This window comes from Salmo trutta, chromosome 21 (genome assembly GCF_901001165.1).
Source record: "Salmo trutta chromosome 21, fSalTru1.1, whole genome shotgun sequence".
Classification (NCBI taxonomy): Eukaryota; Metazoa; Chordata; class Actinopteri; order Salmoniformes; family Salmonidae; genus Salmo; species Salmo trutta.
The window spans coordinates 36,664,529-36,678,444 of record NC_042977.1 but is presented as its reverse complement, the minus strand read 5'-3'; the positions used below and the strand labels follow the sequence as shown (position 1 = coordinate 36,678,444).

The 13,916-nt window shown below is 46.1% G+C and overlaps 1 protein-coding gene across 1 annotated transcript in view; it reads right to left on the bottom strand.

Moving 5' to 3' along the window:
* Window positions 1–5,980, bottom strand: part of LOC115157337 (zygotic DNA replication licensing factor mcm6-B) — a 10,069-nt gene extending 4,089 nt beyond the window's left edge. Inside the window, exons 1-9 of the mRNA XM_029705509.1 lie at window positions 5,770–5,980; window positions 5,218–5,364; window positions 4,512–4,622; window positions 4,319–4,406; window positions 4,044–4,205; window positions 3,605–3,770; window positions 3,354–3,499; window positions 2,827–2,977; window positions 2,401–2,542 (exon numbers count right to left, since the gene is read on the bottom strand). Of these exons, the coding sequence (XP_029561369.1) occupies window positions 2,401–2,542; window positions 2,827–2,977; window positions 3,354–3,499; window positions 3,605–3,770; window positions 4,044–4,205; window positions 4,319–4,406; window positions 4,512–4,622; window positions 5,218–5,364; window positions 5,770–5,867 (1,211 nt within the window). The 5' untranslated portion in view covers window positions 5,868–5,980. The remainder of the gene's footprint in view (window positions 1–2,400; window positions 2,543–2,826; window positions 2,978–3,353; window positions 3,500–3,604; window positions 3,771–4,043; window positions 4,206–4,318; window positions 4,407–4,511; window positions 4,623–5,217; window positions 5,365–5,769) is intronic.
* Window positions 5,981–13,916: the final 7,936 nt, after the last annotated feature.

The following is a 13,916-nucleotide window of genomic DNA, read 5'->3' as shown; positions in this document are numbered from 1 at the left end:
GGTGTAAGGCTAGGAGGCTGAGAGTGTACAGGTGTAGTGTGGGTATAGGGGGAGGTGTAAGGCTAGGAGGCTGAGAGTGTACAGGTGTAGTGTGGGTATAGGGGACAGTGTGTAAGGCTAGGAGGCTGAGAGTGTACAGGTGTAGTGTGGGTATAGGGGACAGTGTGTAAGGCTAGGAGGCTGAGAGTGTACAGGTGTAGTGTGGGTATAGGGGACAGTGTGTAAGGCTAGGAGGCTGAGAGTGTACAGGTGTAGTGTGGGTATAGGGGGAGGTGTAAGGCTAGGAGGCTGAGAGTGTACAGGTGTAGTGTGGGTATAGGGGGGAGGTGTAAGGCTAGGAGGCTGAGAGTGTACAGGTGTAGTGTGGGTATAGGGGGGAGGTGTAAGGCTAGGAGGCTGAGAGTGTACAGGTGTAGTGTGGGTATAGGGGGGAGGTGTAAGGCTAGGAGGCTGAGAGTGTACAGGTGTAGTGTGGGTATAGGGGGGAGGTGTAAGGCTAGGAGGCTGAGAGTGTACAGGTGTAGTGTGGGTATAGGGGGAGGTGTAAGGCTAGGAGGTTGAGAGTGTACAGGTGTAGTGTGGGTATAGGGGGAGGTGTAAGGCTAGGAGGCTGAGAGTGTACAGGTGTAGTGTGGGTATAGGGGGGAGGTGTAAGGCTAGGAGGCTGAGAGTGTACAGGTGTAGTGTGGGTATAGGGGGAGGTGTAAGGCTAGGAGGCTGAGAGTGTACAGGTGTAGTGTGGGTATAGGGGGAGGTGTAAGGCTAGGAGGCTGAGAGTGTACGGGTGTAGTGTGGGTATAGGGGGAGGTGTAAGGCTAGGAGGCTGAGAGTGTACGGGTGTAGTGTGGGTATAGGGGGAGGTGTAAGGCTAGGAGGCTGAGAGTGTACAGGTGTAGTGTGGGTATAGGGGGAGGTGTAAGGCTAGGAGGCTGAGAGTGTACAGGTGTAGTGTGGGTATAGGGGGAGGTGTAAGGCTAGGAGGCTGAGAGTGTACAGGTGTAGTGTGGGTATAGGGGGAGGTGTAAGGCTAGGAGGCTGAGAGTGTACAGGTGTAGTGTGGGTATAATGGGGGATGTGTCGGTGGTTTTGTGTGAGGGTAGATGGGTATTGTGCACGTGAGTAGAGGTATAAGTGTGGAGGCTAAAGGGTGGAGGGATTCACTTGAGGAATGATTTTTGACAGAGGAGTAGCATACAGTGCCTTCAGAAAGTATTCACACCCTTTGACTTTTCACACATATTGCTGTGTTACAGCCTGAATTTGAAATGTTTTAACTTGAGATATTTGGTCACTGGCCGACACACAATACCCCATACTGTCAAAGTGGAATTGTGTTTTTCCCCCAAAAAATGTAACTCATCACAAATTAAAAGCTTAAATGTCTTGAGTCAGTAAGTATTCAACCCCTTTGCTGTGGCAAGACTAAATAAGTTCAGGAGTAAGTCACATAACAAGTCACATAATAAGTTGCATGGACTCACTCTGTGTGCAAAACTAGTGTTTAATATGATTTTTGAATGACTACCTCATCTCTGTACCCCACACATACAATTATCTGTAAGGTCCCTCAGCCAAGAATTGAATTTAAAACACAGATTCAGCCACAAAGACCAGGGTGCTTTTCCTATGCCTCACAAAGGGCACCTATTGGTAGATGGGTCAAAATAAAAAAGCAGACATTGAAAATCTCTTTGAGCATGGTGAAGTTATTAATTACACTTTGGATGGTGTATCAATACACCTAGTCAGGCGTCCTTCCTAACTCAGTTGCTGGGGAGGAAGGAAACCGCTCAGGGATTTCACCATGAGACCAGTGGTGGCTTTAAAACAGTTTAATGGCTGTGATAGGAGAAAATTGAGGATGGATCAACAACAAAGCAGTTACTCCACAATACTAACCTAATTGACAGAGGGAAAAGAAGGAAGCCTGTACAGAATACAAATATTCCAAAACATGCATCCTGTTTGCAACAAAGCACTAAAGTAATACCTAAAAAAATATGGCAAAGCAATTAACTTTTTGTCCTGAAAGTGTTACGTTTGGGGCAAATCCAATACAACACATTACTGAGTAGCAGTCTCCATATGTTCAAACATAGTGATGGCTGCATCATGTTATGGGTATGTTTGTAACCGTTAAGGATTGGGGAGTTTTTCCACCATAAAAAAACAAAAACAGAAGGAGCTAGATATTTCTGTATTTCATAAATAAATGTCTAATAACATGATGTCAAGTTGTGATTGTGTGTAAGATGGGTGAGGAAAAATAAAATATTTCATCAATTTTGAATTCAGGTTATAACACAACAAAATGTGGAATAGCCTAAGTCAAGTCACTGTACATGTAGGTAGACAGTGTATAGTGTGTAGTGTATAGTGTGCAGGGTGAAGAGATCTTACTTGAGGAACTGGCTCTTGGCGGTAGAGGGGTCTCCAACAATGCAGACGTTGACATCTCCTCTGAGAGATGTTCCCTCCATGGTGGTCTTAGGAACACCCCCAAACAACATCAACAGGATACCACGCTTCACCTCATCGTTACCTACACAAACACACACACACACGTTATACACACATTGCACACACACACAGAATACCACATGCAAAGGCTGTGGTAATAACATAGTAGTAGTAACAGTGTAGTACTGACCGTGTAGTTGGGAACAGGCTGGTGCCGAGGTTGTGGTAGTAATATGGTAGTGGTGTAGTAGTATGGTAGTAGTAACAGTGTAGTACTGACCGTGTATAGTTGGGAACAGGCTGGTGCCGAGGTTGTGGTAGTAATATGGTGTAGTAGTATAGTAGTAGTAACAGTGTAGTACTGACCGTGTATAGTTGGGAACAGGCTGGTGCCGAGGTTGTGGTAGAGGTTCTTGTCTTGGCTCATCTCAAACACCTTCTCCCACTCCTGAACTGACATCTGGCTCTTGATGCTCTCTGCTGTCTGATCCTCATCACGTAGCTCCTTCCCGCCGAACTACACACGCGCGCACACACACACACGATTACAACTCCCTTCAAACAAATGTTGGACATGCATGCATTACATGTATACTAGTTTGTAGCCTGAAGTAGTGTGAGTGTGTGTGTGTGTCTGTGTCTCAATGTTTGGGTGTGGGTGTGTGTGTGTGTGTGTGTCTCGATGGTTGGGTGAGTGTGTGTCGATGTTTGGGTGTGTGTGTGTGTGTGTGTCTCGATGGTTGGGTGAGTGTGTGTGTGTGTCGAGGTTTGGGTGAATGTCGAGGTTTGGGTGAGTGTGTGTGTCGAGGTTTGGGTGAATGTCGAGGTTTGGGTGAGTGTGTGTGTCGAGGTTTGGGTGAGTGTCGAGGTTTGGGTGAGTGTGTGTGGCGTACCCTGGGGTTGGTAGGAGCCACATGGCAGGCGAGGAAGGCCAGTCTGTAGGACAGCTCTCTGACACCCAGGGCTTTAAGACCGCGAAGGCCCTCGTTCTCATAACCCTGTCTCCCTCCTACACGGGAACTGGTCTCTGCTCGCACACCTAGAGAGAGATGGGAAATGAGTCCTGTTGTGTGTCTGTATGACCTGTGTACGTGTCATGCCAGTGTGTGTGTGTGTGAGTGTTTTTGTTTGTGTGTGTACATACCTGCGGTGCTGAGCTGGGAGACGTCAGGAACCACTATGAGAGAGCCAGTGATATCACAGCGGTCTCCGGCCTGGGCCGTCTCCACAGCCTCAGCCCTCAGAATCACCTCTAGAGAGCGGGGAATGGACCCTCTGGGCAGCTCTGCCTGGGTCTCCTGGATACGCACCTACACACACACACACAGAGGTTAGACATACACACGCATAACACACACGTAACATTACTGACACACAAACAATCACACGCGTGCCTTCCTACTATTCTGAAGGGACCAAGTTGTTGAGGTGACGAAGTTATTTAGATGATATCTGACAGAATCCCCGAGCCGACTAGGTGGAAAATCTGCCGTTGTTCCCTTGAGCAAGGCACTTAACCCTAATTGCTGTGAGTCGCTCTGGATAAGAGCGTCTGCAAAATGACAAAAAATGTAAACGTCTACCTTCTGGAAGTCGATAAACTTGGAGCGGTGTGTGTCGAGGTGGAAGCGAGCACGGTTGCTGCAGACGGGGTTCCTGCAGACGGTGGGCGGGGCGTACTTGAACTGCTGGGGCACGTCCGGACACACCCCCTGGCAGTCCAGACACAGGAACGTCCCGCTCACCTGATGGAGGCAAAACAGAGAGGATCAGACACAGATGTTATACATCTCAAGAGTTTTTAGGAAGCATTATTTGGCCTCACTCACAAGCTGTGGGTATACGGTGTGTGACTCACCAGTTCTGGGTGTACGGGGTGCGTCCTCACTACCTGTGCACTGATCCGCACCAGAGAGCCGATACGCAGGGAGGACAGCTCACGGATCCTATAACACAAAACAAACACTGTCAGATCACACACAAAACATCTTAGAGAACAGAACACCATTTGTGTGACTTGAAACATTTGTCTTCAGGTATGTGTCTCTTACTTGTGTCTGGTGGGAAGGTCCTGAATGGCCAAGTAGAACTCCTTATTCACTGGGACATTCCCATGATCCCTAGCAAAGTTCCTCACCGCACGGCAAAGGAAGGGATACACTCTGAAGTGGAGGAGAGGTAGAAGCAGAAAGAAGAATAGAGAGCTTGTTAGCTGGACATGGTTACGCTAAGATCTTCAATAACATGAACACACAAAGGTTCTAAGTAGAGTTCGACCAATCGGCATGGTCGATTAATTTGGGCCAATTTCAAGTTTTCATAACAATCGGTAATCAGCATTTTTGGACACCGATTATAGCCGATTACATTGCACTTCACGTGTCCTCGTGAAGTGCAATGTAATCGGCTATAATCGGTGTCCAGCAAGGAGCCAAGGTAAGTTGCTAGCTAGCATTAAGCTTATCTTATGAAGAACAATCAATCTTAACATAATCACTAGTTAACTACACATGGTTGATGATATTACTAGTTTATCTAGCTTGTCCTGCGTTGCATATAATCAATGTGGTGCCTGTTAATTATAATCGAATCACAGCCTACTTCGCCAAACGGGTGATGACTTAACAAGCGCATTTGCGAAAAAAGCACTGTCGTTGCACCAATGTACCTAACCATAAACATCAATGCCTTTCTTAAAACTTCTTATGGGCAGGTGGGACGGTTGCGTCCATTTTATGATCCTAGATCTGTAGCTACCTGTAGAACTCCTCCTGGATGGTGGTTGCCAGTTCCTGGTTAAATCCTTCAAGATCAGTGAAGGAGACCAGCAGAGTGTTTCTCTCTGGCCTGATCAGCTCCTCAGCATCACGGACATACTTCACCTCACCGTCTGCTGTCTGGTACCTACACACACAGATACACACAGAAATACAACCTTTTTATTAGTTGTATGCATCCCATTGTGATGTATAACTGTGGTTATAGAAGACTTGTATGAAGCTGAGTCGCTCTAGATAAGAGCGTCTGCTAAATGACGTAAATGTAGCTAGACTGGATATGTTAGACATGCACATCGTGTTAGCCAACTCCAACTAGCTTGTAAGCTAGCCAGCTAGCTAGGTTTCAACAGTTCCACTTGGTAAAATACGATTAAAATAGTTAGTTAGCAAACTATTAATAAAGTAAATCCAGACATAACATTGACGTCTAGCTATATGTTACAGTTTTGATAGCTATCCAATAGCTATTAGCTAGCTAGCTAACAACGTACCAAGAACAATAACATCATCATTTCATTATTTCACTTACTCTTCTAAGAAAGCCTGGAAAAGCTTCTGGCATTTCTCTGCCAACTCGTCCTTCACCATCTGTCCCGCATTCTCCTGAGTCGGCTGTACAAGATCCATATTTTCACTGGATTAAAATGAAAATATGAATATATGAAATAGTTTCTAAAGTCTCTCCCGTCTCCTTTTGACTGTGCAACGCACGCTGTGGGAAAGAAAGTGCCTTTTTCGCGCGAAAACCAGAACCATGTGACATTTGGCGCGACATAGTCGACCAATTACATCGTTGTATCTTGAACCATGCAACCATATGAAGAATTATAGCCAATCAAAAGTTGGTATGTAAATTTAGAACGACCTTTCTGCCTCCATGGCTTCCATGCTAGAAAATGTATGCGTTATGACCATCTGCGGTTGTCACTAGTTACCGCAGACACAAAGTCAAAATGGTCTATATCGTAAAAATTCATGAAAACAAAAATGTGCTTTTTGGTCTTAATTTAAGGTTGGGGTTAGGGATAAGATTATCCATTTGGTTAAAGTGTGGATTAAGGTTAGGGTTAGGTTTAAAATCAAGAGTTTAAGAAGATACCTTGTGGAAATAGGTGGGGTTTAGCCATAATTATGACTTTGTGGGTGTGGTAACTAGTGATGACCGGACTGCGTGGACAGATCTAGGACCAGCTTCCCTTCCCACTCCGGATATAGGTGGAAAGGTGGAACGCGCAAAACTGGCCTTAGACAGTTAATAAAGTGTAATATCGTTACCGTGTTAGAAGCAACTTTGTGTATTTTCCCATGAAATGAAAGGGTGTAGCTACATCCAGAATGTTGGTGGGGTGCAGTTCTGCGGTTTCTCCACTGGATGTAGCTGTTGAACTGATAGAGCATGTTCTCAAGTGCAGCATTGTCATATTCTTGGAGTGATAAGGTTTTATAAAAACTGGGATTTTGTGGTTTTAACAGGGGAAGGACAAGGACCATAGTTTTCCAGTTCTCCCTGGCAAGTGCCCTCCTCTCCCATCTCTTCTTCATAAATTGAAGCCAACACGAATATGGAGGATGTCTACCTGTCACTCACCAATCCTGGTCTTTCATATCATTGGTGCATTTGAAGGGAGAGGAGACAGCCTTTGGAGTATTGGAATGTCATGTACACCTTTTCCCATGTCCTTCATGTACACAGTTCTGAAAACACCGGACTGGTGATAAGTATTATGGTGGATGCTTACCAGGTGCTTGTTTGTTTTTACCTGCTCAGTTCTTTCACACCAGAGCATATAAAGGAGAGGAAGCCCCTTTATACTGTTAAGATGAAGCCCATTTCTTTCTGACTTTCCCACGATTGTTCAGTCTCACCAACAGGAAACTATCTGTCTTGACTTGACCAGACCATCTGTAGGCAGTAGCCTACCACACACACACGCACACACACACACACACACACACACACACACACACACACACACACACACACACACACACACACACACACACACACTTTGTTACATTACAGCCTTATTTAAAATGTATTAAATAGCTTTTCCCTCATCAATCTACATACACACGATACTCCATAATGGCAAAGAAAAACAGTTATTTTAACATTTTTGCAAATGTATCAATAAAAAACAACTGAAATATCACATTTATATAAGTATTCAGAGCCTTTACTCAGTACTTTGTTGAAGCACCTTTGGCAGCGATTACAGCCTCGAGTCTTCTTGGGTTTGACACTACAAGCTTGGCACACCTGTATTTGGAGAGTTTTTCCCATTCTTCTCTGCAGATCCTCTCAGGCTCTGTCCGGTTGAATGGGGAGCGTCGCTGCACAGCTATATTCAAGTCTTTCCAGAGATGTTTTATCGGATTCAAGTCCGAGCTCTAGCTGGGCCACTCAAGGACATTCAGAGACTTGTCCCGAAGCCACTCCTGATTTGTCTTGGCTGTGTGCTTAGAGTTGTTGTCCTGTTGGAAGACCCCAGTCTGAGGTCCTGAGCACTCTGGAGCAGGTTTTCATCTAGGATCTCTCGGCCACTGGAAAACATCCCCACAGCATGATGCTGCCACCATCATGCTTCACCGTAGGGATGGTGCCAGGTTTCCTCCAGACGTGACGCTGTGCATTCACGCCAAAAAGTTCAATCTTGGTTTCATCAGAACCGAAAATCTTGTTCCTCATGTTCTGAGAGTCTTTTAGGTGCCTTTTAGCAAACTCCAAGCAGGCTGTCATGTGCCTTTTACTGAGGAGTGTCTCCCGTCTGGCTGCTCGACCATAAAGGCCTGGTTGGTGGAGTGCTGCAGAGATGGTTGTCCTTCTGGAAGTTTCTCCCATCTCCACAGAGGAACTCTGGGGCTCTGTCAGAATGACCATCGGGTTCATGGTCACCTCCCTGACCAAGGCCCTTCACCCCCGTTTGCTCAGTTTGGCCGGGCAGCCAGTTCTAGGAAGAGTCTTTGTGGTTCCAAACTTCTTCCATTTAAGAATGGCCATTGTGTTCTTGGGGACCTTCAATGCTGCAGAAATGTTTTGGTAACCTTCGCTAGATCTGTGCCTCGACACAATCCTGTCTTGGAGCTCTACGGACAATTGCTTCAACCTCATGGCTTGGTTTATGCTCAGACATGCACTGTGAACTGTGGGACCTTATGTAGACAGGTGTGTGCCTTTCCAGATCATGTTCAATCAATTGAATGTACCACAAGTGGACTCCAATCAAGTTGTAGAAACATCTCCAGGATGATCAATGGAAACAGGATGCACCTGAGCTCAATTTCTCATAGCAAAGGACCTGAATACTTATGTTTTCGCTTTGTCATTATTGGGTATTGTGTGCAGATTGATGAGATTAATAAGTACTTTCATCAATTTTAGAATTAGGCTGTAACATAACAAAATGTGGAAAAAGTCAAGAGGTCTGAATACTTCCCGAATGCTCTGTAGAGTAGAGACGAGAGGAGTGATGAGAAGAATGAGGGATAAACAGAGGGCATTTGTGCCTGTGTTTCAACACTGGTAGACATATCTTTACATGTGTGTGTATGTCTGTGTGTGTACAGAAGTGTTTGTGTGAGAAATCTTTCCCAGCTGTTTGCTTTTCCTAAATAGAGAGGAAGTCCTTCCTGTTTTGAATACTCTATGAATAGAGGAGAATAATGTGTGTTGTGTGTTTATGTGTATCACTAAACCCCTGTTCGTGCCACTGACCCATTAGCAGCTGCATGGGTTTGGAAGTGGGATGTTTTTGATGTGGGGTATGCCAATTGCATCTGTGTGTGTGTGTGTGTGTGTGTGTGTGTGTGTGTGTGTGTGTGTGTGTGTGTGTGTGTGTGTGTGTGTGTGTGTGTGTGTGTGTGTGTGTGTGTGTGTGTGTGTGTGTTTGTTTGTTTGTAAAAGAGTGTGTGTGGGTGAGGGGTGAGTTTGGGGTATGGGTACTTTTGAGGAGTGTTGATTTGCCTTCTCTCTTCTTTCTGTTTCCTTCGCTCTTCATCCTCCTCTTCCTCCCTCTCTTCGCCAGGAAGCTGAGACAAATAGGCTCTGTTTTAATGCTGGGAGAGGCAGTTAACTTCCTACTTCTGTTTCTGCCACTTCCGTGTGTGTGTGTGTGTGTGTGTGTATGTGTGTGTGTGTGTGTGTGTGTGTGTGTGTGTGTGTGTGTGTGTGTGTGTGTGTGTGTGTGTGTGTGTGTGTGTGTGTGTGTGTGTGTGTGTATGGGAAGTGCTTGAAAGGGCCTGGGAAAATGGACTCTTCTTGTCACTCACCGACCACCTCTCTTCCCAAATAACATACTTGGGTCAAAGTTCAAACTGGTTGAGACTGCAATAGCAGCAGCAGCAGTAGTAGCAGTACTGTGAGACCTATTGTTCCCTACTGTGTTTCTTTCTATCTTTATTTTACACCAACATCCTGCTTATGTGCAGAAAGACTATTTTCTTGCTCCTCTGTTCTGTTCTGCTGGTGTGTGTGTTGTGTGTGTGTGTTTTGGGGGGCAGTCTTTAATTAACACAGCTGAAAGGATGGAGCTAAACCAGCTGGTCACCAGCACTGTCGTGGGAACAGGATCCATGGTAACCCTGTTTGACCAGAAACACCTGCTCACGTCTGAGTGTGTGTTTTGCTGCATTTTATTGTTTATGCCCCTATACTGTAAGTGTTGTTGGCCTGAGTCCTTACTATGGTGGTGTTCATAGCTGTGTAATAAGGCCTGATAACTATTAAACAGTGGAGGCTCCTCAGAGGAGGAAGGGAGTACCATCCTCCTCAGAGAATTTCATAAAAATTAAAATAGTGAAACAAAAAGTTATGATTTTTAGATAAAACTATACTATATTCACATGACACCAAACAATTTATTAAAACAATGTTTTGCGATGAAGGTCTACAGTAGCCTCAACAACACTCTGTAAGGTAGCCCCATGCTGTAGCCGGAGGACAGATAAACTACATGGTTCAAAAGTATGTGGACACCCCTTCAAATTAGTGGATTCGGCTATTTCAGCCACACCCGTTGCTGACAGGTGTATAAAACCGAGAACACAGCGATGCAACAAACATTGGCAGTAGAATGGCCGGTACTGAAGAGCTCAGTGACTTACAACGTGGCCTGTCATAGGATGCCACCTTTCCAAGAAGTCAGTTCATAACATTTCTGCCCTGCTAGAGCTGTCCCAGTCAACTGTAAGTGCTGTTATTGTGAAGTGGCAACATCTAGGAGCAGCAACGTCTCAGCCGCGAAGTGGTAGGTCGCACAAGCTCACAGAACGGGAGCGCCGAGTGCCGAAGCACGTAGCGCGTAAAAATCGTCTGTTCTTGGTTGCAACACTCACTACCGAGTTCCAAAATGGAAGCAACATCAGCACAAGAACTGTTCATCAGGAGCTTCATGAAATGGGTTTCCATGGCCGAACAGTGCATAAAGGCCTAAGATCACGATGCACAATGCAAAGTGTCTGCTGGAGTAGTGTAAAGCTCGCCGCCATTGGACTCTGGAGCAGTGGAAATGTGTTCTCCGGAGTGATGAATCACTCTTCACCATCTGGCAGTCTGATGGACGAGTCTGGGTTTGGCGGATGCCAGGAGAACGCTACCTTCCCCAATGCATAGTGCCAACTGTAAAGTTTGGTGGAGGATGAATAATGGTCTTGGGCTGTTTTTCATGGTTCGGGCTTGGCCCCTAAGTAATCTTAACGCTACAGCATACAATGACATTCTAGACGATTCTGTGTTTCTACTTTGTGTTTCAGCATGACAATGCCCCGTGCACAAAACAAGGTCCATACAGAAATGGTTTGTCAAGATTGGTATGGAAGAACTTGACTGGCCTGCACAGAGCCCTGACCTCAACCCCATCGAACACCTTTGGGATGAATTGGATGGACGACTGCAAGCCAGGCCTAATCGCCCAACATCAGTGCCCGACCTCACTAATGCTTTTGTGGCTGAATGGAGGCAAATCAAATCAAATAAATGTTTATTTGTCACATGCGCCAAATACAATAGGTGTAGACCTTACAGTGAAATTCTTACTTACAAGCCATTAATCAACAATGCAGTTTTAAGATAAATACCAAAAAAATAAAACAATTATAATAATAATAATTAAAGAGCAGCAGTAAAATAACAATAGTGAGGCTATATACAGGGGGTACCGGTACAGAGTCAATGTGCGGGGGCACCGGTTAGTCGAGGTAATTGAGGTAATATGTACATGTACGTAGAGTTATTAAAGTGACTATGCATAGATAATAACAGAGAGTAGCAGTAGCGTAAAAGAGCAATGCAAATAGTCTGGGCAGCCATTTGATTAGATGTTCAGGAGTCTTATGGCTTGGGGGTAGAAGCTGTTAAGAAGCGTCTTGGACCTAGACTTGGCGCTCCGGTACCGCTTGCCATGCGGTAGCAGAGAGAACAGTCTATGACTAGGATGGTTGGAGTCTATGACAATTTTTAGGGCCTTCCTCTGACACCGCCTGGTGTAGAGGTCCTGGATGGCAGGAAGCTTGGCCCCAGTCATGTACTGGGCCGTACGGACTACCCTTTGTAGTGCCTTGCGGTCGGAGGATGAGCAGTTGCCATACCAGGGAGTGATGCAACCCGTCATGATGCTCTCGATGGTGCAGCTGCAGAACATTTTGAGGATCTGAGGACCCATGCCAAGTCTCCTGAGGGGTATTAGGTTTTGTTGTGCCCTCTTCACGACTGTATTGGTGTGCTTGGACCATGTTAGTTTGTTGGTGATGTGAAAGCAAAGGAACTTGAAGCTCTCAACCTGCTCCTCTACAGCCCTGTCGATGAGAATGGGGATGTGCTCGGTCCTCCTTTTCCTGTAGTCCACAATCATCTCCTTTGTCTTGATCACGTTGAGAGAGAGTTTGTTATCCTTGCACCACACGGTCAGGTCTCTGACCTCCTCCCTATAGGCTGTCTTGTCGTTGGCGGTGATCAGGCGTACTACCACTGTTGTGTCATCTGCAAACTAAATGATGGTGTTGGAGTTGTGCCTGGCCGTGCAGTCATGAGTGAACAGGGAGTACAGGAGGGCACTAATCACACACCCCTGAGGGGCCCCCATGTTGAGGATCAGCGTGGTGGATGTGTTGTTACCTACCCTTACCACCTGGGGGCAGCCCGTCAGGAATTCCAAGATCCAGTTGCAGAGGGAGGTGTTTAGTCCCAGGGTCTTTAGCTTAGTGATGAGCTTTGACGGCACTAAGGTGATGAAAGCTGAGCTGTAGTCAATGAATAGCATTCTCACATAGCTGCTCCTTTTGTCCAGGTGTGAAAGGGCAGTGTGGTGTGCAATAGAGATTGCATCATCTGTGGATCTGATGGGACCTCGGTGGGAGATTTGGATAGGTTAGTGAAACTTACTACCCGGAGCTATAGCCTTTTTCCCCTGATAGGCTTAGCGACGTGTTTCATTTTGGAATATGTTGGGCATTGTTAATGTTTGTTATTTTTGTGTGGTGTCTGTGGACTGAGCAGTTGTCTTGGGGGCACATCCGTGGCTTGGTGGAATCTACCAGCGTGCTGGGGGGTTACTTCCTTGCCAGCGGGCTACAGTGCATAATTACCCACCGCAAATCTGCATTTTGGGGAAGCTCCATATCTCATCTCTTTTCTGTGGTGTTTGGTGTGATTGTATTTTCTCTTGTTGTGGTCTGGTGTGCTCAGCAGAATCGTTGGAGTGACTATGAATCGTTGGAGTGACTATGAATCGTTGGAGTGACTATGAATCGTTGGAGTTTGAATCGTTGGAGTGACTATGAATCGTTGGAGTGACTATGAATCGTTGGGGAGTGACTATGAATCGTTGAGGAATGACTATGAATCGTTGAGGAGTGACTATGAACCGTTGGGAGATGTTGTTTGCGTTTGTAGCTGATACGGTCTCTTGTGTGCCCTGTTCCTGAGTGTTATGTGACTGACCATTGTTTGGTTTTGTCATGTTCTAACTTTCCTGTCTGTTCCCTCCTGGTCTTGTGTTCTTCTTTCCTCTTAAATGTTGCTTCCTGTGCGCAAAGGTTGCTGAGGTCTGGGGAGAAGGAGGTTGGCTGGGGCAAGTGGAAGGTGAACATGTAAACCCTCATCAATTTGGGACGCAGAGGCTGTGTCAATTTGGGACGCAGCGGCCTGTGTCAATTTGGGACGCAGAGGCCTGTGTCAATTTGGGACGCAGAGGCCTGTGTCAATTTGGGACGCAGAGGCCTGTGTCAATTTGGGACGCAGAGGCCTGTGTCAATTTGGGACGCAGAGGCCTGTGTCAATTTGGGACGCAGAGGCCTGTGTCAATTTGGGACGCAGAGGCTGGTACGTTGTTCCGGGGCCCTTGTTGGTCCCCGGTTTTATGGGGGGGTGTGTGACGACCCTCCCACTCTGTCTGCTGTATTTCTCTCTTTGCTCTTGTTCCTTATTAGGATGCCAGTGGGCGGAGTTGGAAGGGTCGTCAGCTAGATGGGAAACACCTGGGCTCGGGTGTGTCCCAGGATAAAGGCACCTCTTCCACAGTCATTGGAGAGACTCTGTCCATGCATACACCTTGTTTTTGGTTGTGCTAGTTATGGTATCTAATAAATATATATTTTTGATACTCCTTGTCTCCACGTTGTCTCCCTTTTGTTGCGAACTCTGAGCCGGTTCGTAACAGTCAGTGCATGCTCGGAGTACAC